Source organism: Perognathus longimembris, chromosome 1, assembly GCF_023159225.1.
Source record: "Perognathus longimembris pacificus isolate PPM17 chromosome 1, ASM2315922v1, whole genome shotgun sequence".
In the NCBI taxonomy this organism is placed as follows: domain Eukaryota; kingdom Metazoa; phylum Chordata; class Mammalia; order Rodentia; family Heteromyidae; genus Perognathus; species Perognathus longimembris.
This window is the reverse complement of record NC_063161.1, coordinates 9,281,564-9,306,584: the sequence shown is the minus strand read 5'-3', so window position 1 is coordinate 9,306,584 and position 25,021 is coordinate 9,281,564. Positions and strand designations below refer to the sequence as shown.

Genomic DNA, 25,021 nt, shown 5'->3' with positions numbered 1-25,021 from the left:
CTACACCCGTGGAGGGAAGATCCCAGTGCCCTGGCAATTAACCAAGCCACCAACCTCAGCCAAAGAGAAGCCAAAGGCACCTGTGGGAATTCCCGTGCATATGTCTGCAGGAATGCCTTTAGAAAATGCCTGTGTAATCATGCCCATGAGAATATCTTAGGGATATCTGTGAGGATGTTGATGAGAATACTTGTGGGTGTTCCTACAAGGGTATTTGTTTTCTTTTTTTCTTTTTTTTGGCCAGTCCTGGGCCTTGGACTCAGGGCCTGAGCACCGTCCCTGGCTTCTTCCAGCTCAAGGCTAGCACTCTGCCACTTGAGCCACAGTGCCGCTTCTGGCCATTTTCTGCATATGTGGTGCTGGGGAATCGAACCTAGGGCCTCGTGTATCCGAGGCAGGCACTCTTGCCACTAGGCTATATCCCCAGCCCCCTACAAGGGTATTTGTGAGAAATCTGTGCCAATGCCTGCAAGAAGACAGACCTGAGGAGAGCTCTGTGGGAATGTCTATGAAACACCTTGGGGAATAGCCAGTAAGAATCTGTGGAGACGTGGCCTTGACAATGCCTGTGGGAATGTATGGGGGAACATCTGTGGAGTGTACACATTCCTTTCTAGTAGGACTGTCCGGGAATCCATGGGGGAATGTCCGTGGGAATATCTGTTGGAATATGTGCGGGACCAAGTATGGGATATGTATGAGGATATCCATAATCACGTCTAGGGGAATCTGTGTGGGATATTGGATTACCTGGTGAAAGCCTGTGTGAATATCTCTGGAAATCTGTTGTTCTTGGGAAATTTACTAAGGATGGGATCCCTACACCAAGAAACCATGCGATCGTTTGTCAAGCTAAGCCTTAAAATGTTTAGCTCCATGGTTTTTGAAGAACATTTAACTGATCTCCCAAGAAAGATTTGAAAAAACACCCCGCCCATGAGACACCTGAAGTTCTAGATTTAGCTTATAAACTTAGGTAAGTAATACATTAGTTAGTATACAAGTGCACACAAATGGATTAACTGAAATAGGGCACATTCAATAGGGAATACTCCAAATAATATAATTCCTTAGAATGGGAAAAGTCAAAGTTCAGAAAAATGGACACCAAGAAGTGGGTGGTCACCAGGGGTGGGGTGGGGTGAAGAGGAAAGGAGTAGACAAATGAAAAGGGAGAAGGATGCAGTCCAAGAATTCAATGTATGTCCTACTGAACTAAGATGAGGGAAGGGGTGGGGAGGGGAGGGATGGGTGAGAATGTTGAAAGAGGTGACACTGATTGCCATATACTGTATTCATAAACTGCTTTGTTAAATAGCAGCTCCTTTGTACAACTACTTTAAGGTATTGTTTTCAAAGGGGGAGACGACTGGTAAAGTTAAGCAAATACAGCTCTGGTGAATCGCTCCATGTCTTAGTAGGAAAATGTAGAACTAAGTGACTAAATGAGAGGTTTGATTCAAGGTTGAATAAGAGCCAACTTCGTGTTAATGGACATTTGCCAAAAATGACAAAGTGGCTTGGAATAGTTCATCCTGGACCATTAAAAAAAATGAACCCAGTAATGGGGCCATTCCCAACTCATGACAATAAGACCATGTCATCTGCCTAGAGAAGATTTCTAACCTCCTGTTCTCCGTAGCAAGGGCATTTACCCTGCTCATCCAAAAATCAAGTCATCAAATACCCATTAAGACAGCAGAGACTAAAGCACACTGCCCTTATGCTGTGGTTGGCATTGTTACTTGGTTCTTTGGGACAATAATCTGTCTTTTATAAAATTATTATCTTTAAGTGGTTATACAAAGGAGTTGCCATTTAACAAAGCAGTTTAGGAATACAATATATCTTGATCAATCTCTCCCCTTCCAGCATTCTCATCCATCTCTCCTTTACCCACCCCTTCTCTCACTCTCAATTTTTTTTTTTTGCCAGTACTGGGGCTTGAACTCAGGGCTTAGGCACTGTCCCTGAGCTTCTTTTGCTCAAGGCTAGCACTCTACCACCTGAGCCACGGTGCCACTTCCAGCTTTTTCTGTGTATGTGGTACTGAAGAATCAAACCCAGGGCTTCATGCATGCCAGGAAAGCACTCTACCACTAAGCCACATTCCCAGCCCCACGCTTCTTAATTTTGTAGGATAGATATTGGATTCTTGATGGCATTCTTCCCCTCTTGTCTTCTTCATGTGTCCATCCCATTCCCCTTGGCCCCACTCATCCCTTTCTAGTGGCTGCTGGGATACTACTTCTACCCAGCCTGGCCTCATGCTATGTGCCCGTGCTCATTCTGTCTAAATACCTGTGGCTGGGTGGGGATTAATATCAAGCGCCTGTCGTTTAGCCCATAATTGCTTTCTCTCCACGTAATTAGTTTCTCTCCATTGAGTCAAAGGCCAAACTCAGTCATGGCTGTTATAATTCTTCTACTGTTCCTGACAGATTTTTGCACGAGTGATATGTCTAAAAGGCTCAATAGTATGGAATAAATGCGCTGGAAACCTAGGGGTTCCTCAAACAAAACATCACGCTGAGGAGCTCGGACTTACAATTTTAAAGGGAAAAATTGTCGGTGGGGTAGTTAGAAAGTCAAGTAAACCAAGAGAACAGAGCATGGGCCTTTTCACAAAGTGAGATCATCTACTCTGGGTCCATCCACATAGGATCACATAGAGAGAATCATGGGAGTATAAAATCTGGCTGCTGACCACATGAATTGTGGTGAATCCAAGATGACAACTGTAAACTACACATCAGAGCTCAAGCAAAGCGAAAAGAGAATGCAAAACCATCTCCTTCATAATCTTATCTTGATTGCATGTTTAAAATGGTCATATCAGAACCAGGCGCTGGTTGCTCATGCCTGTAATCTTAGCGTCTCAATGACAGCCCAGGCAGGAAAGTCCATGAGACACTTATCTCCAATTAATCAACAGAAAACCAGAAGTAGCACTGAGGTCCAAGTGGTAGAACACTAGCCTTGAACAAAAGAGTTCCGAGACAGTGCCCAGGCCCAAAGTCCAAGTCCCACAACCAACAACAACAAAAAAAAGTGATATGTGGATATTTTGTGTGACTAGAATATATCACTCAGTGTCTCAAGTCTATTGTGTGTGGCTATTACAAAATCCCCAAAGCTTGGCTTCATGTACAAAGCACGCGATTCAGCTCACAGAGTCGGAGGCAGAGCATCCAAGATTGAGCATCTCTTGAGCTTCTGGTGAGGGCTACCTCATAACATGGCAGACAGTACCACATGGTAGGAGCACGAAAAGGTGTGGGGAGGGAGGGGGGAAGGGAGAAAGCGAGAGAGAGACATGCCACATGGCCAGAGAGGATTCAAGAGAGAAAGATGAGAAAGATGAGCTCAGTTTATAACAACCTGTTCTCATGGGAGGCAAGCGTCACTCCCTTCTAAGGGTGGTACCCCAATGGCCTAATCACCTCCCACCAGGCCCTACCTCAAATAGTTCACCACCATAAAGATTCCTCTTCAAATCATAACAGTAGGGACCAAGTCCCCCAGGACATAAGCCTTTGGTGACAAACCATGGTCAAACCACAGAACCCAAATGAAAGACACCATTTCTGGGGGTGGGGGTGGGGAGTAGAGGTTGGTTAGTTGTTATTCCTTTGTTTGCATTTTTAGTGTAACTACTAGAGAATTAGGAATCGTTGTGTGTACACTGCAGCAGTCGCTCCAAGATAGCCTGAACCAATGTAGTTTCCCCCCTGACCCTCCTCCCACACCATATCAGCCCTGGCTTCCGTGAACAATAGCAGGTCCGAGGTAATGGAGTGTGTGAATTTTATGCCTCAGCTTGACTGAGATTCCTGCCAGTGCTGTAATCCTAGCTACTCAGGGAGGCTGACATCTGAGGATCACAGTTCAAAGCCAGCCTAGGCAGAAAAGTCCCTGAGAGACTCCTATCATTAACTACCAAGAAAACCAGAAGTGGTGCTCTGGCTTAAAGCGGTAGAGCACTAACCTCGAGCAAAAGAGCTCAGGGACAGCGCCCAGGCCCTAAGTTCAAGACCCACGACTGACACACAAAGAAAAAAGCCCAGCTTCCAACTCCAGCACTGAAAAATAAATAAAAGTATGTGAAGCAATATATATGTTAATTAGCTCAATTTAACCACTCTGCAAGGTATGTATATTTTTCACCATCCTACTGTGCTCCATAGATACATACAATTTTAACTTAACTTAAAGTAAACCTTGAAAAATATAATGAGCCAACAACCTTGAGGACCGCAGAGCAAATAAAAGGCAGTGGGGCTTTTTCCTTGACCTTGGATACAACAGCCTACCTCTGCCCCAGTTTAAGCCTCCGGAAGGTGGAAATCAGATCGCACACAGAGCTCAGGCCCAGAGTTCCTCCACTGATGTGGCTGGGACCCCAACACAAGGCCTGTCACTCATCTCCATCTTCTGGGGTCCCCCAAGCTTTCCGTGCCTGCAGCTCAGTAGGTAGTAGCACCGCTCACACGCACCTCAGCTGAGGCTCTCTATTGCCTAGGAGTAGTAAACTTTGAATCTGAAAAGCTAAAATGCCTTTCCTCCCCCGGTTCCTTTCTCATCCAATACCCAGCTTGACTTATTTGTATCATTATCTCTGTTAAAGTAGATTCACATGGAGACCAGACGTAAGGAATTCCAACAGACAAAGCCACTTAGTCTTCATCAGCGGCCTTCTTCTTGTTTGATTGACAAACATAGCAAAACTAACCTTGAGCCATTTCTTGTAAAAATTAAAATAAAAATGCCTGTATTAAAGAAAGACAAAACTTAAGCTCCCATGAAAGAAGCAATGAACACACTTATGATGTGAATAGGTAAAAGAAAGCAACTTGATCACTATAACCAATCAAAAATGATGATACAAACATGAAATATTACTGTATAATAGCATCCCCTAAAAGCCTGTCCCTTACGCCACTTCACCTAGACAGACACCCAGAACCACTTCCAGTTTGGAGCTGCCCAGTTCATGAATCTCTGTCTGCTCAAACTCTTCAAATCCAGTTGTGCATCTATTTATCTTTCAGTATCGTGAACGGAAGTTACCAGTTTATTATCTGCTTCTAATCGGTGTATTCCCTAGGCTAGCTGCTCCTCTGGGCAGGGCCCTTGTCAGTTTCCATGCAAGTGCCTCTCCTGAGTGGGCTTTACTGTCTGAAATTGGACTGTGGGTAGTTTAAAAGTATTTAGTGATGTAGCCAGAGATGCTGGAGGCTCACACCCATAACCCTAGCTACTCAGGAGGCTGAGATCTGAGGATAGCAATTCACAGCCAGCCTGGGTAGAAAAGTCTATGAGACTCTTATCTCCAATGAACAACCAGAAGCTAGAAGTAGAGTTGTGGCTCAAGTGGTAGAGTGCTAGCCTTGAGAAGAAACAAAAAAACAAAACAAAACAAAAAAACCACTAAGGGACCAATGCCCAGGCCCTGAGTTCAAGTCCTAGGACCAGCATTAAAGAAAAAACAGTATTTGGTGGGTGCATAAATGAGCAGATGGCTCAGTTCTACCTTTTTGGCATATTCTTCATAAGCACCTCTAACCATCTGACTCCCGTCAATAAATCAGCTATAGCACCTGCACTGTGCATAGTTTACATAGTCCCATGCCAAGTCACTGTTGCTGCTCTATTCATTCTTCACTACCCTATTTGAATCCTGCCTCTGACGGTCTCAAGAGTGCAACAGAAAGAGCTAGACATTGGAACTCAGCTCTGCCCATTGGAGCAAGTCACTTAAAAACCTCAGTTTAACTTTAACTACAAATAAGTATTCTACACTTAGAAAAATTTAGATATAGTTGTATTGTGTATGCTTGTAGTCGTGGAAATCTATTGCGCTGTCTTCAAATTACATTTCCATATAGACAAATATTACATTGAATTTTGATTCATTGCAGCTCAGTTTAAAATACAAATCACTCTGATCAAATACACTGCTAATATCTTCTTATCCATTGTGTCTGATCTTCAATGCAGAGAAATGATCAAAACTTCTGTAGTTCTACAGAAATAATAACAGCAATTAAATAAAAGGAAATTATTAAAAATGAATATTCAAAATTATTAACATGTTTTTTATCTCCACTTAGTAGCTTCCCATAAAATGGGCAAAGATACCTACTTTCACAGGGTCTGTGTGTTTGTGTTTTAGATTCAATCTGATAAGAGCTCGGGAACAAGTTTGTATGTGTTAGTGCCTCCTCCCTTACTGACTCCTTTTCTTCAAAGGTTTCATTTTTACACACACACACACACACACACACACACACACACACACACACACAGAGTCAACATGAGCTTCTCCCGAGAATGATGGCATTTATTGGGTTCCACACCTCCCTAGGGTTGGCACAGTGTAGATGCTCAGGAAATGCCTGTGGAATGAACACCTGCTTGAATGATAACAGGCCAGAAGTCAGAAGGTCAGGGCCATGGTTCACCTGGGAAAGAGAGCCAGGATCGGGGTCCCTGCTCAGGGACTAGGCTCACCCCCAAAGAGTCAAATAAGCAAAGGCAAACGCAAGATGCTGAAAACAGCTCATGCAACTCTGCAACTTCTCCATCTCTGCTATTCAGTCCTACAAAATGGGAGGGCTGGGTGGGAGTACCTCCAAGTGGAGGGACATGAGGTTTATAGTAAGGCTTGACCTAGAACTTTCTACTAGTCAGCTGTGTAGCCTCATACCCACCCCTCCACCCTTCTGGGCTCATCTCAATTATAAAACAGTAGTGATGGCCCTTGAGTGACATCATTAACCACCAATGGGAATTAAAGGGGGCAGTGAGGGCTCAGCTGCTGCAGAAGGCCCGGCATGTCAAAAGCACTCTTCACCTCTCTCTTCTCCACCTCTCTCTTCTTCACTTCTCTGTCTCTTCTGCTGCCTGGGCTCTTTCCACACTAGAAGCTCCTGTCCTTCTTGTCCACCCACTGCACAGATGAAAGAGATTCACTTTCTGCACAGCAAGTACTTTGGCTGCAGGTGGGAAATGGTTTGGAATGAAAGGCCCTACCTCCCATGTCAGACGGTGGCATGCGGAGCCGGCGAAGGCCGCTTGTTCCTCCTGCAAGGCCTCCTCTCTCAGAGAACCCGCTACCCCCAAGGGCCTCAGCAAGCAAAAGCAGGCTTGAGTCCCACCTTGCCCTAGCTCTCCCTGCTGAGGGAGAGGATACCAGCCTCTCCCCACCACCCTCTTCCACTCCCACCTCTATGGGGAAGTCTAGACTCCAACCCAAGTTCACATTCAGTCTCTACCAAGGCATCCATCTCTCGCTTTCCTATAAATTGGCTCCTTGATGGCATTTGGGGCATCCAGAAGCTCCCTTGGGAAGCTTGTGTGGGTCCAATCTGACATCCCATCCACTGACCCCGCCAGCCTGGGCCTCAGTTTCCCCACCTACACCACAAGGGCTGATATTTGCCAGAAGAAGATAAACACCCCTGAGAGAGATGTAACACTCCCCCATTGCACCCCGGCTCGCCTCCAGCCTCTACATGCCCCATAAATTTTCCTAGCTGCAGTCAACACATTTTATTGGACCTGGCCATCCTGGTCCCGCCTTTCCTTCTCTTTCAGCCTATTTCAACCTGGCCAATTCCCCAGCACCACACCTACCCCAAGCAGCCAATGTCCATCTTGAGATCCATGCTGCCTCCCGCCCCCTGTCTATCCCAACACCTGCACCCCGGGCCTCTGAGAGGGGAGAGATTTTCTCTTATCACCCGTTAACTACCCCCTTTCTCTTTGGTTACACAGTAATTTGGAGCAGAATTCCTGGTAGGACAGACCAATGACTGTCAGCTTCCAGCCTGCAGTTAATTGGACAGAGAGAAAGGTTTTCTTTCGTACTGTGTCAGAGACAGGTGAGGGGAAGGGCAAGCAGAAGAGAAGCAGAAAGACCTTGGAAGGAAATAAAAAGAGACCCTCAGGGAGGAGGAGAGAGAGAGAGCTTGACAAGTGACCTAAGCCCGAAGAAAGCCAGGGCCAGCCCAGGGACACCGGAGAAAGGCTTGGCAGTGACCCAGCCACCTTTCCTCAGACTGCACCTCCAGAAGAGCAGAGGCTCAGACACCCCAGAAGGAATACTCCAGAGGGTGAAGCAGCAGAGCTGAAGGAAGTCGGGGAAGACATCTTGGACCGCCTCTCAAGTCATAGGGCAGCCCGGGACCTGGCTGGCCACCACGGACCCACAAGAACAACGTTAGCCTCCCAGGGGGTGTGCCAGAGCCACCAGAAAAGAGCCTCAAACCAGAGAGAAGGCTAAGGGAGACACCCTAGAGGCCAACTTGATCTTGCCTCCTGTGTGTCTTCTTGCCTTCTCTCTCTCTCCCGCCTGAGGAGTGACCTAGAAGATCCTGACCCAGGCTGGTTATTTTGACAACCATGGACCCTGCTCTGGTAGACTGAACCCCTCCCCCCCCCCAGCATGGTGCCTCCTTGGACCCTGGGCTGGTGAAGACTGTTGACTTGTGGACAAGGGGCGCAGACACGGGACTCAGTACCTCTCCACCCTGCTGCTGGGAGCTGCCTCCTTAGTCCCAGTGGTGTTTTGGGAGTCCATGGACATCCCAGAAACCATAGGATTATGCCTGGATAAGCCAGCAGGGGGCACCCTGGTCTCCCTCTCTGCATGCCCATCGGGTCCCAGGAGCCTCTCGGGAGGAAGCAAGCCGCCTTTGGCTGATGTCACCCTGGGCACACACAGAGACCCGCTCCTCGAAGCAGCCCATGGAGTGTGCCCCGGCAGGCCCGGCCCTCCACGGGGCCACGGAGAGGAAGAGCTCCGGCTGCCGCGAGGCTCCAAAGAAGCTAGGCCTGTCCTTCTCCATTGAGGCGATCCTGACAAGGCCGCTGGGGAGAAGGGATAGGGTCGGGCCACCAGGAGAAGACGGAGCGGCCCCTGGGCACACTGAAGCCACCAGCTCCGGCCTGGTGAGGCCTCCGCAGGACCAGCCCCAAGGTAAGCGACTGCCCACCATTCGTCCTCATCCCGCAGGGCTCGGGCAGAGAGTAGGCGCCTCCGGTCACAGCCGCAGAACAGAGGGCTGTAGCAGTCAGGGCTACTAGTTGTCTGATCAACCTTCCAATCCAACCCAGAATTGTGGTTTTCCAAGTGCAGAGAGCCCCTTCCCCACTCCCAGCGACCCGCCCCCGCCCCCCTGGGCTGAGTAGGTTGCAAAATGTAGGAACGCGGGACTTGTGCTTGTAACCAGGCTGGAGGGTGAGGATGTGACTTACTGTTCATTAAGATGGCCGCAGTGGGGTGCGTGGTTCCTTCTTTGCAGAACGAATGATCACAGCCCCGCCGATAAGAAAATTCATCTGTGACACAGAGGTAGATAATGTCCCCCAAGTTACACAGTGAATAGCCAGGGCCCCACGCTAAGGGCCTGGCTCCAGCCACCCCCAAACCCTGCTGCACCGAGCATATTCTTCTCAGTTTGCACAGATTCCAGTGACTGTAGCTTTGTTGCTTGTGGCCTGTGGTCTAACCTTCTCGCCCAAACCAGTGACCACTCCAAGCCAAATCCCTAAACAACAATGGCGAGATAGATTTCAGGCCCCTGAGAGCCGACTCTAGGAGACAGGAAAGCCCGTGTAAGGGCAGTGAGGTGGGCTCATCCTGCTCTGGGAGCCTGGGCATGGGTCTCCATTCTGCTCCAACCTGCTGTGTGACCTCAGGAAAGTTCCAGTCCACTCTGAGTTCATCTTCAATCCCAGTGAAACAGCTGAAGCAAAGGAAGAAGAAATCTCAAGAGTGGAGGAGTCCATGAGCTTAGAGTGGATCATGTGAGGTTCCTGTTCCCTTTCCCCTTCACCCATTCATTCAAGAAAATGCTGGAAAGGAAGTTCAGGAAGCCCTGATCATATTGTCTCCCTTACAGAGCCCCAACCTAGCCCAGTCTCCCCCAGAGGAGCTGCGGGGGCTCCGCGACAGGCCAGAGGCAGACCCAGGAAGGCTTTCTGTCCCAGAGCTGGGGAGCCAAACCTGTCAACAAGAATGGCCCATCTGAACTTCCAGAAGTTCATTAATAACTTGCAGTCCATTGGGCATCCACAGAGCCAATTTCACCGGGCCTCTAGCCTGGGGCTCTCCTGCTGTAGCTGTGTAAAATTCCCTCTGATCCACAGTTCTGGACAGAAAGGGAAAAGACCGGCTTGGTCTCTCCTACAAGCACAGCTTTCCATCCTCCAGCCTGATGGCACCCATGGCAAAAAGGAGGCCAGCTTTCCTAGGCCTGCCCTGACTATTCTGGCACATTCCATGTTCACTCCTGCTAGTCCCAAATTGGACCCCCAAAAGGGCTAGCCAAAATAGCAGTCATAATATTGAAGGTGCCCTATGGCCCTCGCGGCATTTTCTGGGCCATTGTCATAGCTAATAGTCATACCCATGGGCCTCACTCTGTAAATGAAACACAGAGGAGGAGAGAAATCACCTGCCAAAATTCCCTGAGCCATCCACTCTGGGTTATTCCTGAATGTAGCCTAAGTCTACATCTGCAGAAATTCAGCATCCCCGAAGCAAGAGGAAGATCCCACTAATACTTTCAAGATGTCTAGAGGGTAGAGGTGAGGGGGGAGTACATGAACATTACATCACTAGTTCCATAATTATTTCTGCACTAGCCCTCAATGATGACCAGTGGTGCTGATTATTATCCAGCGGTGGTCATATATCTATTTTAAATTAAATGTATTTGGGCAAAACAAACAAAAAAAGTCTATCTGGAAAAACAGTAAACAAATAATAATGGAGATGACATACTAATGTGTCAGCAAGTGCAAAGGTGATGATCTGCAGGGAATGCAAACGGGCTGGGGTTTGTGTGACTTGCTGGGTGAGGAGTTTGAGAGCTCTCTCTCTCTCTCTCTCTCTCTCTCTCTCTCTCTCTCTCAGTGCAGACCAGGCACCATTTCACAGGAAGACCTCAGGCAGGTCACTTCCCTCTCCGAACCTCAGTTTCCTCATCTGTAACATGAAAGAACAGAGCAAGAACTTCCGCCCCTCACTGATTCACCAGCAGAGTAGTTGTTGGGAAATCCTGGAGTCGTCGGGAATTCTTGGTGGTCATTGTGCGTGGCGGGGCTTTTCTCCCTGCACAGGGGCAGTCCCAATGCCAGGTGGCCAAGAGTGCATCATTAGAAACCCCACCCCTTTCTGGCCCCACAGGAGACCCCACACATGTTGCTGTTGGCTGATGTCTGTCTCCCCACCTCCCCCTTTTCTATCCCCTTCTCCTGTGCAAGGAGGACAGGACTAGAAATGGTTAACGTCTTCTTCGCTCCAATAGTGGCAAGGGAGGAACAAGTTCTCCTTGGTCTCACTGAACATTGACAGAAGGCTCCAAGAAAGGTTTATGGGCCTTGCTTCCTATCCACTGTCACGCAGGGAGCTTCTAAAAATGCAGTGTTTGGGGTCTCACATGTGACATGAGCTCAAAAGCAAGGACAGGAACCTGTGCTCTCAGAAATCTCAAATGGTGACGTTGGCAGTCCAAGGTCACTCTTTGAGGAGGCTGAGGCTCAAAGAAGCTACAGAGCCAGCATGCACAAGAGCTGGGGCCAGGCCAGGTATCCAAGCTCCAAAGTTCTTGCAGTATTCCAAGATTGCTTTGCGTCTCATGGCAGGGGGCTGGGCCTCCTCTTCACATCTGCGCCTTCTCATGGTGGATGAGTTGAACCCTCCCAGACCCCAAGTTGTAGGACTATCAGGGGGGGAAAAAGTCCCCCTAAACTGAAAAAATATGATCCTGGCTCCCTATTTTTCCACCCTGAGAGGGGCAAGCTCCCCAAAACCGGGGGAACCCTCCAAAGTCAGGGACGACCCAGTGGAAAGGAAGTTTTTATCATGCAGACACAGTCCCTGAAAAGAAAGGAGTTGGTCATCTCCTCATCTGTCCGTAATCATGACCCCAGGGGAGAAGAGGAAGAAAGAAAGACAAGGAGGAGGGGGGGGGTCATTCGTTCACCCAGTGAAGAGCTGTGGAGGAGGGCTTACACTGGGCCAGGCTGGAGGCGGGAGGAGAGTAAAGCCAGTGACTGACCACCACCCAGAAGGCCTGGCAGGGCCACCATCTCTAGTACAGCTAGCTAGGACACTGTGGCATTGTAGGTATTTGAGTGCTATCCTATAGCAGGGGTTGGCAAGTTTTGTTGTGTTTTTTTTCTGCAAAAGGCCAGAGGGTAGTTGCAAGCTTTGATGGCTAGATGGTCTTTGTCTCAATTATTGGCCTCTGTCATTAGATCTTAAAAGCCTCTGTACCCAGGAACTGGGGGCCACACATATACTCCCAAATACTCAGGAGGCTAAGATCTGAGGATGCAAGTTCAATGCCAGCCCAAGCAGACAAACCCAAAAAACTCTTATCTCCAATTAACCAGCAAAAAATCTGGCTCGAGTGGTAGAACACCAGCTTTAAGCAGAAAAAGTGAAGCAAAAAAGTGAAGCCCCACTACTAGCACAAAACAAAGGCATCTCGAGATGATACAATGTGTAAAGCAATAGATGTGTTTGTGTTCAATAAAGCTTTCTTGTTTAAAAAAAATAGACAGTATGTTGGACTTGACCCTCACATAGCAGTTCCTTCATTTCTTCCCTAATCCATTGATGTGGCCCTCACAGTGCTTCTGCTAGGGGCTCTAGTGGTCCCCCAGCTCATCTCCAAACGTGGGCCCATTGTCTACCTCAAAGTGAGTGGAGCTACTCTGGGACCTCCAAAGCTTTCCTCCCTTCAAATTCTCCCAGCTTTACCCCTTAGAAGACTCAGCTCTTTCACCTCTCTTTCTCCTTTTCCTCCTCTCTGCCTTCTTCCTACCCTTCTGTGTTCATTTCTATGGCTATCATGACAAGCAAGCGTCTTAAAACATAGACACATATTCCCTCAAAGTCTGGAGGCTGGAAGTCTGAGATGAAGGTGTGGGCAGCTTAAGTTCCTGGAAAGTTCCAACAGGAATCCTGCCCATGCCTTACATCTGGATTGCAGTGGCTCCCACAAGCCTTGGCTTTCTTTGCTCCAGCTCTGCCTCTGTCTTGTACACACAGCTCTCCTCCCTTTACTGGTGTGTGTGGGAAGAGGGGTATGCATGTGAGTTAAAATGTTTGGGCTGCAGTCATCTGAAGGCTGGCTGGGATAAAGGATGTGCTTCCACAGTGGTTCATGCACGTGGCTGTTAAGGGATACCAGCCCTTGGTAGAAGCTGAGTTCCTCTCCATGGAAAGGCCTCCACAGGCTACTTGCATATCCTCACAATATGGCAGATAGCTTCTCACAAAGTGGACAAGCAAAGAGAGAGAGAGACAGAGAGACAGAGAGAGAGAACACACACAGAGAGAGAGAGAGAGAGAGAACACAGAGAGAGAGAGAGAGAGAGAGAGAGAGAGAGAGCCCGGTAGAAGGTGGACACCCATTCTTTTTATGACCTACACTGTGGTCCTTAGAAAGGTGTTGGGTGAAGAACCTGAAGGGGGTGATGTAAAACAACTTGCAAACCTATCTTGCAGCTACAACTGTGCAGTTCTGAGTCAGGATCAAGGGGTGGTAAGGAGAACAAAACACATACACAGCCACTCCCCTCACCTTCAGTAGAGACAAAAGATCTGTCAGATTAATCACAAGTAAAGGTATCATTGCAACTGTGTCAGGCTTGGGGTGACATGGTGACACGGCACCCTAAGGGCCTGTTCAAGGGGAGATTTGATCGGTCAGGAAGTTCAGGGAGAGGGGGGTCTGCTTCTCAACACTATAACAAATGCCTGAGATGATCAATTTGTAAAGAGAAAGTTTTATTTGGCTCATGGTTTCAAAGGTTTCAGTTCATGACCAGTGGTCCCATTGCTTTGGGCCTGTGATGGCCCCGTCTGGTCAAGCAAGTAGCACTATCCCTTCTCAGTGACCTGAAGACCTCTCTCTTGAAGTTCTACAGCTTCCCTATAACACCACCGGAAAGGGATCAAATTCCTAACAAATTAGCCTTTGAAGGGCATTCTAGATTTGAAGTGTAGCAGAAGACTTTCCAGAGGAGGTAAGGCTTGATCTACAATCTGTAGGCTGAGAAAGGGGGAAGGCATGACAAGGACCTCGTGGTAGACAAGATGTTCAAGGATACAGGATAAGCTTGGCACTAACCCAAACCAGATGAACCCTCATGGGTCTTACCAGAGACTTTTTCATTCTGTTTTGTATTGAATGAGGAACCACTTTAGGTTTCAGGCAGGGAAATGTACAATGCAATATTAGTAAGAACTCTTTGATTCTGGTTGACAAAAAAAAAGTCTTAGATAAACTAAAATGGAGAGGGAAATGTACTACCTTGGAGAAAATTAAGAAGTCGTTTTCAAAACTAACCCAAGGGAAGGGCACAATTGGAAACAGGTTTTAATCAGGCACGAGTGGGTCGTGCCTGTAATCCTAGCTACTCAGGAGGCTGAGATCTCAGCATCATGGTTCTAAGCTAGCCCAAGCAGGAAAATCCCTGAGACTTGTATATCCAGTTAACTACTGAAAGTCACCAGTGGAGCTGTGGCTCAAGTGGTAGTACACTAACCTTGAGTAAAAAGGCTCAGGGACAGTGCCCAAGGCCTTGAGTTCAAGGCCCAGTACTGACACCAAAAAAAAAAAAAAAGCAGGTTTTAGCCAGGATGGGAGAGTTGCTAACCCCATCCAGTCTATTTCGCACTTTCCCTCTACCTGTGGGCTCAACTTTCTCACTGCCCATCCTCCAAGTGGCTTCCAATCGCTCTAAGAATGACATTCATCTTTGCGTCTATCCCCAAGCTCTCCAAAGTCTGAAGTCCAAAAGTTCCAATAAGGGGGCAGATTGGCCAAACTTGAGATATCTGCCTCTAAACCAATCAGCTGAGGCCTGAGGGTGTGGCTGGTGACCCGGTGTGGAGTCTGCTTGCTGATCCCTTCTACCATGAGAGTACTCACCCCCCCCCCCGCCCGCCGTCCCTCCCCTGGCCCTTGCAAGTCCTCATAGGTCATTTGTAGTCTTCCTTTATGGAGCACCCACGTTTCTCTATTAATGCTGTGCTCCCAGAAAAGTTTTCTCCTTCCGATATGCCTTGTAAACAAGCAGTTGTAAGCAGTTCATTGAAAGAAATAGTTCTTTCTTAGGACAGGGAATGACTTTTGTCCATCCCTAATCTTGGCATCAAACGTGGGTCGGAGCTGGTCTTCCTTATTGAGTTTAGTAGAGGGAGCAGTTAAACTCATCCTCGGTTTCTGGCAGGAAGTGTAACTAAAAATGGATTCACTCACAGAATAAAAACAGGTTTTATGGCACTTCCTGCGTCACGCCTTGAAACAATCCTTGGCTACACAGACTGTGTTGTTGGGCTGTTCCACTGCATTGTTACAGCACAGACTGGAGAGGACCCAAGGTGTGCGCAGTGGTGAGGGAACAATCATGAGCTCACATGAACACACGTGTGCATGTGACTTCTCAGCAAGGAGGATGTTGAAATGAGAGCATCATCAAAGCATATGAGACCAGTCTGCTGTTCCCCAACACCATCATCTACATCCCACCCCACTGCTGGGAGCCTGGGATGGGACATTATGATTGATTGAGTCTTCCCACACCAGACAACCCTGTCCTGGGAGGCATGGTGCCATGATATCAATACAACAGCCAAGCGTGGCCAAGTTAGAACATAGAAGAAATCATGAGCTCCATTATAAGGTGCCCCCAGAGGGCTTCAAAGAGTAGGTGCCATTGGAGATATAGTCCCAAGCTGAGAGGGGGAGGGGCATGCCTGGCAGCCAGACTCCTGTGCAGTAACCGCAAGGAACAGAACGGTGTATTCCTTTCAAGAAACAACAAAATTCAGTATAGTTAGAGTCTAAATATCACATGGAACCAAAAGAGGTCAGATAGACTGAAGGTCGAATGTGCCAAGACAAGAACTTTGGCCTTTATGTATGTACATCAGCATTTTTTAAACCATGTTTGGTGTTGATTATCTATTCACCAGTTGATGAAGAACATGTGGGTCGTTTCTATATTTAGGCTTCTGTGAATGGAACTGCTATGAGTACACATTGTTATTTGGTGTAGATTCCTAGGAAGGGAATGGTTAAGTGATATGATAAATTTATGATCAGGGTCTTTCAGGAAGGTTTTCCGAAGTGGCTATGCCTTCTTCCATTCCCTCCAGAAGTATAGGAGGGTTCTGACTTTCTTACAACCTTGTCCACACTTGCTATTATCTCTTTTTCAATTATAGACGTCTTTTTGTGGATGGAAAAGTGTCTCATTATGACTAGTGATGTATTCGTGTGCTTTTTGCCTGTTTGTACATGCTATGAATAAGTGTTTTTTGAAAAACCTAAAAATAAGTAAATACATGGAACCATGTTTATGGAATTTGGGGCTTCTATTGAGATACATGAGCAGAGGTATCTTGGAGGAGGGGGAATCCCTGACATATGTCAGTAAAAGGGACACATGCACTTTTACCAAAAGTTAAAGAGGAACGAGTAGAGAAAAGGACAGTGAAGATGGTGGAAAGTGTGTTGTGTGTAATTCTACAAATAACGTGTTCGAAATGGGACCTGCACACAGACATGAGCTGCACCCCAGATGCGAAGGCTGTCACCGCTGGGAGCAGGATCAGAACACACTCACTGCCAGGAAGATGCTGAACCCAGAGGAAAAGCCAAGCACTTTCTCCTTCCATTCTCACCCAAGACCGGTGGACCTCCTCCAGGCTCTTCTCTCCGTTATTTCTCAGCGTGACTTCTTTCTCTTCTCTCCCCTTCCTATGTGCAAATTTTCTTTTTCTTCTTTGCTCTCATTAAGAAATGCCTGTTTCATACCCCCCCCCCAAAAAAAACAGAAAATACAGATTTTTAAGTGCAAGGAAAAGTATCACTATTAACTTTTTGACATATGATAGAAACAAAAATTTTAATATGGAGGCTGATTGTTGTAAGCTGAAATGTAGCACTTAGATTTCTTTTTTATTATTATTAAAAAGAAAGCAGGGCTGGGGATATGGCCGAGTGGCAAGAGTGCTTGCCTCGTATACATGAGGCCCTGGGTTCGGTTCCCCAGCACCACATATACAGAAAATGGCCAGAAGTGGCGCTGTGGCTCAAGTGGCAGAGTGCTAGCCTTGAGCAAAAAAGAAGCCAGGGACAGTGCTCAGGCCCTGAGTCCAAGCCCCAGGACTGGCCAAAAAAAAAAAAGAAACCAATTCTTGCGTTCCCACTAGATAAATCACAACAGATCTTGGCGAGAAGGAAGCATTGCTTGGTGTGAGCGTTGAGGGATGAGTAGATCACCAAAGACCCACAGAGGACTGCAGACTTGGGGGTCTGCAGAACCAGGATCTAGAGAATGAAAGGCCACGGGCCATCTAGGGGAATCTAGAAATGGCCAAGTGGGTCTGAAATCAGAGGACTGAACGTTAGGGGAAAAGCTGGTGTTCGAAAGCAAAGCGGGAAGAGCCTTGAACACTATGCTAAGGAGCTGACTCTCTTCCCTAAGGGCATATAGCAAGTAAACGACCTGACTTGACAGAAGAGGCCAGTACTGGTCAGCCCTGCGGAGACTCAGCCTACATCCCACCTGCATCCCCCAGCTGTTGTCTCCAACCTGCAGGAAGACTGAACATGTGCTCTGGATCTCCACAGTAAACCCGCTGCCTTCAGAGACAAGGGCAGACCCATGTCCAAAGCTTTCACCCAGTGGCAAAGTCCCCCTGGAGCCTTGAGCTGAGCAGCCAGGGCCAATTAGCAGACCACAGAGAAGGAGCAATCAGGGGAAGGAGCCGAGCGCAGAGAAACATTGGTTTATAATTAGGTGGCCTAATCACCTGTGTAAATTGTGTATTTCTTATGATCGATGTGCTAAACAGCTCAGGTTTAATTAAGTTCCGCTGACTTGTTCACTTTGAAGACCCACTGAAGTGTGATTCACAACTCACAATTAACAACGTCCAGAGAAGCAACTAGAAAGGGATGGCAGTTCCCTGCCGCCTTCCATCCCCTCTCCCTGTTCCCTGGGTGCCTTTAGCCAGTGCACAGATGGGCTGGGCTTTTCTGCCAAGAACCTGGTAGGTAGAAACTGAGTGTAAAGGAAAGCTAATCGATATTCTCACTCTCAACCCAATACTCCCTGTCCTCTGTGAGCTAGGAGTCTAGAACATTCTGACTCTTGCTAGTGATAGGAAAAAATCATGCCTATGACAGCTTCATCAACAAGCTCATGTTCCCAACCTCTTGATGAATGAGCTCCCTCCGGTCCGAAAGTCTACAGATGAACGGTACTGAAAAAGAAAAGGCAGGGGGAGGGTAGGTTATCTTTTTCAGTTGTTCAAGTCATCACCATTTTCTAGAGTGTCTTCTCCAGTTTTGGGTTTGGAATGATCCAACCACTTCTTTAAGTACAACCCAAGGAGAGCGGATTGAGGGGGAAGGAAGAGACTCCAGCTGAAGCACAGACTTCTGCTCTCCTTGTAGTCAGCTTAAGCTCTTGATTTATGCTGTCTGACTTCTGACATCTGACATTTTAGACCAGTTCTGGGAAGCTGCCTTCCTCTGTCCCGTGGGATTAGACTAGACTTGAATTTCATATTCATTCATTTAGAGCAAATAGCATTTAAACTCCCCTTAGCTTCTCCCTAACCTAATCCTCACCCCTACCCCACCAGGGGTACCCGGTGCGGAGGAAGATATCAGAAGGTAAGGCTGGGCTTGCTCACCAGAGGAGTTGAGTGCCAGAGACCCCGGGAAGAGCCGCTCCGTCATTGTCAGAGAGCAGATTTTTGTTATAGGAATGACAAAGAAATCAGGAGAGGCAGGGTTGATGTTTAGAATTCTAAAAAAAAAAAAAAAAAAAAAAAAAATCCCCTGGCCCCTACAACTGGAAGTGATTTGGGCAGAAAGTTGGTGCCTTTTCTGTCGCTTTTACAATACCACCATGTGTCCTTTGTTCTAAAGCTAGAATTGCACCCCTACGCTCAGAAATCCAGGGTCAGATACACAAAGGGAATGCTTCTGGATTGGTCCTTCTTCCAACATCCAATATCCTTTGGCTCCAGCTAGAAGCTATGGACTCCCCTGGCTGATTCCCCTGTTTGAAAGCTGTCCCTGGGAGGGACAAGCTCAAGGACCACTTTTCTATCCTCATCCCAGTTAGTCCACCTGACACATAGGCATAGCCTGAGTGTGCTCTTTATGGAAACTCCTCCCTCGCCTTCCTCCAGTTCCTCCTTCTCAGCACCTTATTGATTTCTGCTACTAAACCTCTGTCTAGCAGAGGTGTCCTGGGCTTGTTCCCAGAGCCTCTGCGCTTTCTCCATCTACCCTTTCTAAGGGACCTCATCCATTCCTGTGGCTTCAAAGCCACAAGGTAGTCTCACTATTGCCTCCTCACTGGGACTTATCCCCAGGCTTGCCTCTGAACGCCAGACTTACAAATGCATTTACCTGTGCTTTACACGTAAATAGGTCACCGGCATCTCAACCTTAACATGTCCAATTAAAACTGATTTCCCCATTTGTCTCTTGTCTCTCTCCCTCCTCCCCCCTCCTCCTCTCTCTTTCTCGCTCTCATATTCAAGCCAAAACTGAAGAGCTGTCCCTGATTTCTGTGAGCCAATATATAATCCACCAACATACTGTGGCAGCCACCCTGTAGAATCTATCACACAATCAGCAACCAGTTCCCAAGCTCCTTTCCCTGAAAGCAACTCCAGCAGCCTGACAAGGGAGAAGGTGGTGACTGATGACTCAAGACTCACTTCATTCCACTTCTGCCACCATTAGAGAGGTTTGAGTCTCCTTCCTCTTGGGTTTTGGCTTGAATATGAGAGTGTGAGAATGAGAAAAGGAGGGTAAAGAGGAAGGAAAGAGAGAGAGAGAGAGAGAGAGACAAATGAGGAAATCAGTTTTAATTGGACATATTAAGACTGAGATGCTTATTATTCCATTTAAGTATAAAGAACAGGCAAATACAGTTGTAAATTTGGAGATCAGAAAAGGGGAACTTGAGGATAAGTTCCAGTGAAGAGGCAAAAACAAAAATCAGGGATAGATTCTGATAGGTCCAGTTCAGTTCATAACCCCGGAACCAAACCTGTTCACTGCATGTTTGGTATCTGGGAATACTCTTCAGAAGGAGAGGAGTTCCTTGTTCACCTTCCTCCCCCCCACCCCACCAACCCCAAAAAGAGAAAGTTCTGGACAGGTGAGTCAAAATACAAGCTTCCCTCACTCTGTTGGAATCCTCTTAGTCTCACACACACCTCAGCCACAGCTGGAAAGATCTGGAAGGAGTGTTTGGAGATAAGATTACAAAATTTAAGTTAGGAGTTGAAGAACCAGTAAAATTTGGAATTTGGGGCAAGAACGATGATCAATACCAGACAGATGGAGGAGTAGAGGGAAATCAGGGATCAGGGAGATAGGAAAACAAACACGCCCATGATGTGGTGGGCTGCAGAGGTGGAGTGTACCCCAACTTGAGTGAGGTGAGGTGCACACACCGGTGGGGCAGTGAAGGTGAGTATAGTGGCCCAATGTGGCAGGCAGGGTCCTGTGCCCAGAGGAAAACCCTATGTGTGAGACAGAACACTTATCATAACCTCTCGAAATTCTTAATACCTTTACGATTGAGTCTGTATTTTACAAGTGAAAGCTGTTGACTCACAAACCATATTCCAGGGGTTTGGAATTTAGGTCCTGTCACCACAGTCGGGGTGTCATCTCCATCTCTGCTGTCCTAGGATGGACTCTTGGCCTGGTGTTCACAGAGGCTGCAGCCCCATTCCAGCTTGGAAAGGACCCGGCATAGATTCGATGGGGATAGAGCCAAGGGTCTTAGCTGGACACCCCTATCTTGGGGTGGCCACCAAGCCCAGGGGTGGGTCAGCACTCCCTTGGGGAGAATCTCTGTTTTCTCTCAGGGGACCTCGACATTAAATAGCAAATTAAAAGACTACCATGATAGATGGAGAAAGAGAGAGACTGTGAAAGGAAGGCAAAAGCTCTTAGCTTCTTTTTGAACCAGTGTGGGGGGGGGTTGTTTCATGTTTTCCTTTTTCACTGAACATCACAAATGACAGAGCCATCCCTGAGTAGAATTGAAGCTGGACAGGCAGGTTGGAGACAGACTGGCAAGGGCCTGACTGCTGTAGAGCTCAGCCTGCACTGTGTAGGCCAAGGTTGGCACACTTTTCCTGTGAAGGGCCAGATGGTAATTATTTTAGTCTTTATAGCCATATGGTCTCTGTTGCAATGACTCAATGCTGCTTTTATAACGCAACAGAAGTCAGAGACAATCCATAAGCCAATGGCTGAAGCCATGTTCCAATAAAACTTTATTTAAAAACAGACAGTGGGTGGGATTGGCCTGCAGACCATAGTTTGTCATCTCGTGTTGTAGCCAAGGAGCAAGTTGCAGACATCTGAGAAGCAGCAAGGCATAAAGCCAGAGAGAATTTTCTCGAAAGTGAATGGTTCCACTGTCCAGAGTGGATGAGTATGTTTGTTGGGAGAGAGAATGTTACAAAGCTCCAAGCCCAAGGAACTGGAAGCCAAGTCTCAGTAGTGGCAGTGAGGGCTGGAGAAAGAAGACAAGGTGACATAAGAATCTCACTGAGGGGCTGACACCAAAGCCACTGAGCCAGCTCGGCCCTTCTCTCATGCAGAAGAGAGGAAGAGTAAACGCAGGGTTCGGACCACCTTCACATCAGAGCAGTTGCAGGAGCTGGAGAAGCTTTTCCACTTCACCCATTACCCCGACATCCATGTCCGCACCCAGCTGGCTGCCAGGATCAACCTGCCTGAAGCTCGAGTACAGGTACAGTGTCTGCCCTCTACCCAGCCCCAATGCCCCTGGGCCTTGTAAGGTGCTGTCCTGGTCCCTCTGATGCAGACAGTTTCCAGCTGCTCTACCTCATGAGTACATCATCATAGCCAAATAGTACTTCCAAGAAATAAGATCATGGTCATTATAAAATGGTTCTCTCACCGGGTGCTGGTGGCTCACGCCTGTAATTCTACTCAAAAGGCTGAGACTTGATAGTCACAGTTCAAAGCCAGCCCACACATGATAGTTCATGAGATTCTTTTTTTATTGTAATGGTGATGTACAGAGGGGTTACAGTTCCATGAGTCTGGTAATGAGTACATTTCTTTTTGACCATGAGACTGATCTCCAACTAATCACAAAAAATAACCCAGAAGTGGCGCTGTGGCTCAAGTGGTAGAGCGCTAGCCTTGAGCAAAAAGAGCTCCGAGACAGTGCCCAGCCCCAAGTTCAAGCCCATGACTGGCAAAAAAAAAAAAAAGAGAGAGATGATTCTTTGAAGTAGGAAACATCATCCATCCCTGCCCATCTTTGCCTTTACCTCCTCTCCCCCAACCCCCCTCATTTACATATAGTCACATTCACGAGATGGGCCATGGTCAACAAACTTCTTCTACAAAGAGCCATGTGGTAAGGACTTTAAGTTTTATGGTCACACAGTCACTGGTGGAGCAGCCATTTTCCATTGCCACAATAGCCAGAAACAACACAGACAACATGAACATGGTGTGTCCCAATAAAAGTTTATTGGGGAGTACTGAAATTTGAATTCTGCACAATTTGTACATATTACAAAATATTCATCTTCTTTTGATTTTCTTCCCCCATAACCATTTAAAAATGTAGAAACCACTCTTAGCTCATGGGCCATTCAAAACCATTTGGAAGGGAAGACTTATCCTAACAGTTGCTTTTGGGGTCCCTCAAAGTAGACCACATGGATGTTCGTGAAAGAAGCTGGGAGTTAGACAGGCCCGGGCTCCATGGACACAGCCTGGTTTGAAGACCAACAGCCTAATGTATTGCTCATAATGTCTTCACCCCAGAGTGTCCATTGCTTTGCCCATGATTAAAAATACTGAACAATACTGGGTGTTGGTAGCTCATACCTGTAATCCTAGCTACCCAGGAGGTTGAAATCAGAGAATCACAGTTCAAAGCCAGCCTGAGCAGGAAAGTCTGTGAGATTCTTAGCTCCAATTAACCACCAAAAAGCTGGAAAATGGAGCTGTGGCTCAAGTGGGAGAGCACTAGCCTTGAGTACAAAAGCTCAGGGATGGTATCCGGGCCCTGAGTTCAAGACCAAGAACTGGCAAAAATAATAAAGCAATGAACCTGTTTTAATTCAAAATCTAAACCAGGGCCTAAGCCACTGCTCCACTGCTTATACCATTCCAACTTTCCTTCTGGCTAAGGCCCAGCCCGATCTTAAGACATCTCCCCTTTGCCTCTCATTTGGAATCAGGTTAGCACCTGTGTCTACGGTAAAGCCTTGAATTCAACACCTGCCTCCACAGAATTACCAAATACAAATGACCACATGTCCGGGACCACCAGGGCACTCATGAATGCAAGAACTGCCAATGTTCTTCCTAGAGATGCCAAGTGGCCCACGGGGGTTACAAACAGATGGCCTGCTGACGGAAAACAGCCCGCAGATGGGTTTTATGTGGTCTGTACAGGATTTTCAAACTCAGACACGAGCAACATTTTTTTTAATCCAAGATTTCCACACTGGAAATCTAGATGAATCCAAAACACTGGCCTCATATTTCCAGGTGGTAGCTGTTGGCTTGAAATTTATAAGCTCAGCCCAGGCTCTCTCTTCCCCAATTCTTGCTTGCCCACCCCCCCCCCAACACTGAAGGCACTAAAGGTTGTGACTCTAGGCATCTCTTAGAAGGCTGACCTCCAACAAATCCTGGACAAATGTAGCTTCATAAACGGTCAAATGCTTGTAACCTAGGAGGTGCCCAGGGGAGACTGAAGGGCTACATGAGGAAAACCTCTTTTATGTGTCTCTATTCTGTTTCTCTAACCACAGATCTGGTTCCAGAATCAACGAGCCAAGTGGCGGAAACAGGAGAAAAGCAGCAGCCTTGGTGTGTCACAGGCGCTGGGAGAAGCCAACTTGGCCCTGCCCTCACCTCTGGACATAGCTGTGAGTGGCCAGTCAGCAAGGGAGGGATGGAGAGACCTCTGTCTGGAAACATGCCATCCAGACCCAGATGGGAGAAAGTACCCAGTACCAAAGGCAAGGAAAACTCTCCCAACATATTAGCCGTCCTGTGGTGCCCTTGCAGGCCTTGGACGAGCATCAGGTAGAGATGGGAGCAGTGAACCAGCCAGATGACCCTGCCCCTCCCTGGGGCTCGGGGGTTTCCATACCTGCTCTAGGGTAGGATTTCTCATTCACTGTTTTATTTGCTACTTCAGAAACAAGGCTTTGAGGAACAAAGTGACCACACTTCCTATGTGACCACCTATCCAGGTGTGCCTGGGCCACACAAGATAGCCATTATTAAACCCCTAAAGCCTCAGCAAAGCAAATCAAGCTGGTCGCACTGTCCACTCGACATGTCTGAGCCATGGCGACGGCCGGGAGGCTGCAGAGGAAAGCTAGGGACTCACGTCTCCCCCTGACTTCTCTCGTGACAGGACCCCCTGCGGACGCCCACCGCTCTGCCCAGGCTGGCTCCTCCCATCGGGTGTTACCCACTGCCTCAGAGTAGACTCACCTCCCCATGGTTCCCTTCCCGGATCACCCTGGTCCCCCAGCACCCATGGGAGCTGCAGCCCTTCCCGGGCCCTCGTGTCCCACAGACGTGCACGCCTGACCTCTGCATCCTGCCGCCTTCACACCCCAAGTGGAGCAGTGTCTGTGCCACTTCAACATAGGGACCAGGCACCCTCTCCCCAAGGGAGCTGCTCTTCCTCTCCCGGTGACAGCAGGTGGCAGATGGTGCCCTGGGCATCAGAGGTGGCCTCAGCCCAGGAAGCTGCCCTAAACAGGTCGTTGAAAACCAAGGCCACAGGTGAATAATAAGGGACAGCACTATCTCTTCCAATGGAAGTCCCCCTCCTGGTCAGGTAGACTTATTTACCTGCATGCCAGGCATGGTGGCTCATATCTGTAATTCAAGCTATGCCTGAGGCAGAGGTAGGAAGATCACAG

At 47.7% G+C, this 25,021-nt stretch overlaps 1 protein-coding gene across 1 annotated transcript; it reads left to right on the top strand.

Annotated features, from left to right (window-relative positions):
• The first annotated feature begins 8,751 nt into the window (after positions 1 to 8,751).
• Positions 8,752 to 24,747, top strand: Isx (intestine specific homeobox). The gene is made up of 4 exons (XM_048340483.1): positions 8,752 to 8,983; positions 21,686 to 21,837; positions 23,891 to 24,007; positions 24,505 to 24,747. The coding sequence occupies exons 1-4, from the start codon at positions 8,752 to 8,754 to the stop codon at positions 24,742 to 24,744; spliced, it is 741 nt and encodes a 246-aa protein (XP_048196440.1). The 3' UTR covers positions 24,745 to 24,747.
• Positions 24,748 to 25,021: the final 274 nt, after the last annotated feature.

Excerpts from the sequence above, each read along its gene's own strand:
- Isx (XM_048340483.1), top strand. The coding sequence starts at position 8,752 with ATGGAGTGTGCCCCGGCAGGCCCGGCCCTCCACGGGGCCACGGAGAGG. Across the intron at positions 8,984-21,685 it reads TCCGCAGGACCAGCCCCAAG|AAGAGAGGAAGAGTAAACGC; the intron begins GTAAGCGACTGC and ends TCTCTCATGCAG. Across the intron at positions 21,838-23,890 it reads TGCCTGAAGCTCGAGTACAG|ATCTGGTTCCAGAATCAACG; the intron begins GTACAGTGTCTG and ends CTCTAACCACAG.